At 40.2% G+C, this 647-nt stretch overlaps 1 protein-coding gene across 1 annotated transcript; it reads right to left on the reverse strand.

The window, feature by feature from the left end:
- Positions 1 to 8: 8 nt before the first annotated feature.
- LOC105155328 (vetispiradiene synthase 2-like) lies at positions 9 to 644 on the reverse strand (the record flags this gene model as incomplete). Its single annotated transcript, XM_011071200.2, has 2 exons — positions 9 to 275; positions 372 to 644. Coding segments are annotated over 2 exons (540 nt in total), but the record flags the coding sequence as incomplete, so codon positions are not given.
- Between the last annotated feature and the right edge of the window lie 3 nt (positions 645 to 647).

Genomic DNA, 647 nt, shown 5'->3' on the forward strand with positions numbered 1-647 from the left:
AGCAATCCAGTAATAAGGGGCTTCAACACTTTCTCGGGATGAGTATAGCCATCTTGATTGTGCTTGTAAACAACATCGATCAGTCGGGACAGATTCACAACTCTTTTCAGAACCTCCATTGAAACTGATTTTTCCTTCACACATTCCTCGTTCATATCCTTCCATGCATTCTCAGCAATGTTCTTAAATTCCTCCATTGCCTCTTCCTCGGATACTCCGTAGTCTTTCATGTAGCACTCGATCCCCGTCGCACTTTGTCCTCTTTTCTTCTCAATCTGTGAAATTATCCGACATGTCAGAATGAGATCAGAAGCATATATTTGTGTACGTGTGTTTTTGGTAATGAGTTTGAAATATTTTTATATATATACCTCGTAAGTTGCTACATCATCGACAATCCGGCAAATAGTGACATTAGCTACTTGAATTTTGGGTTTTCCTACAAGCCAATCGAAAGCTTCCTTTGTAACAGCGTTCATGCCGATGAAAGACGTGGCTGCCAGCAGGTAATATGTGCTGGTAATGAAGCCATTGGTCATATAATCAGCAAAGGGAGGCATGTATCCTTCAATGAACCACTTTGCCTCAATGTTGTAACTCCTCACTATCTCTTTCATCTGTTCAAAATGTACATGATCAGAACTATA

This window comes from Sesamum indicum, unplaced genomic scaffold (genome assembly GCF_000512975.1).
Source record: "Sesamum indicum cultivar Zhongzhi No. 13 unplaced genomic scaffold, S_indicum_v1.0 C02781, whole genome shotgun sequence".
Classification (NCBI taxonomy): domain Eukaryota; kingdom Viridiplantae; phylum Streptophyta; class Magnoliopsida; order Lamiales; family Pedaliaceae; genus Sesamum; species Sesamum indicum.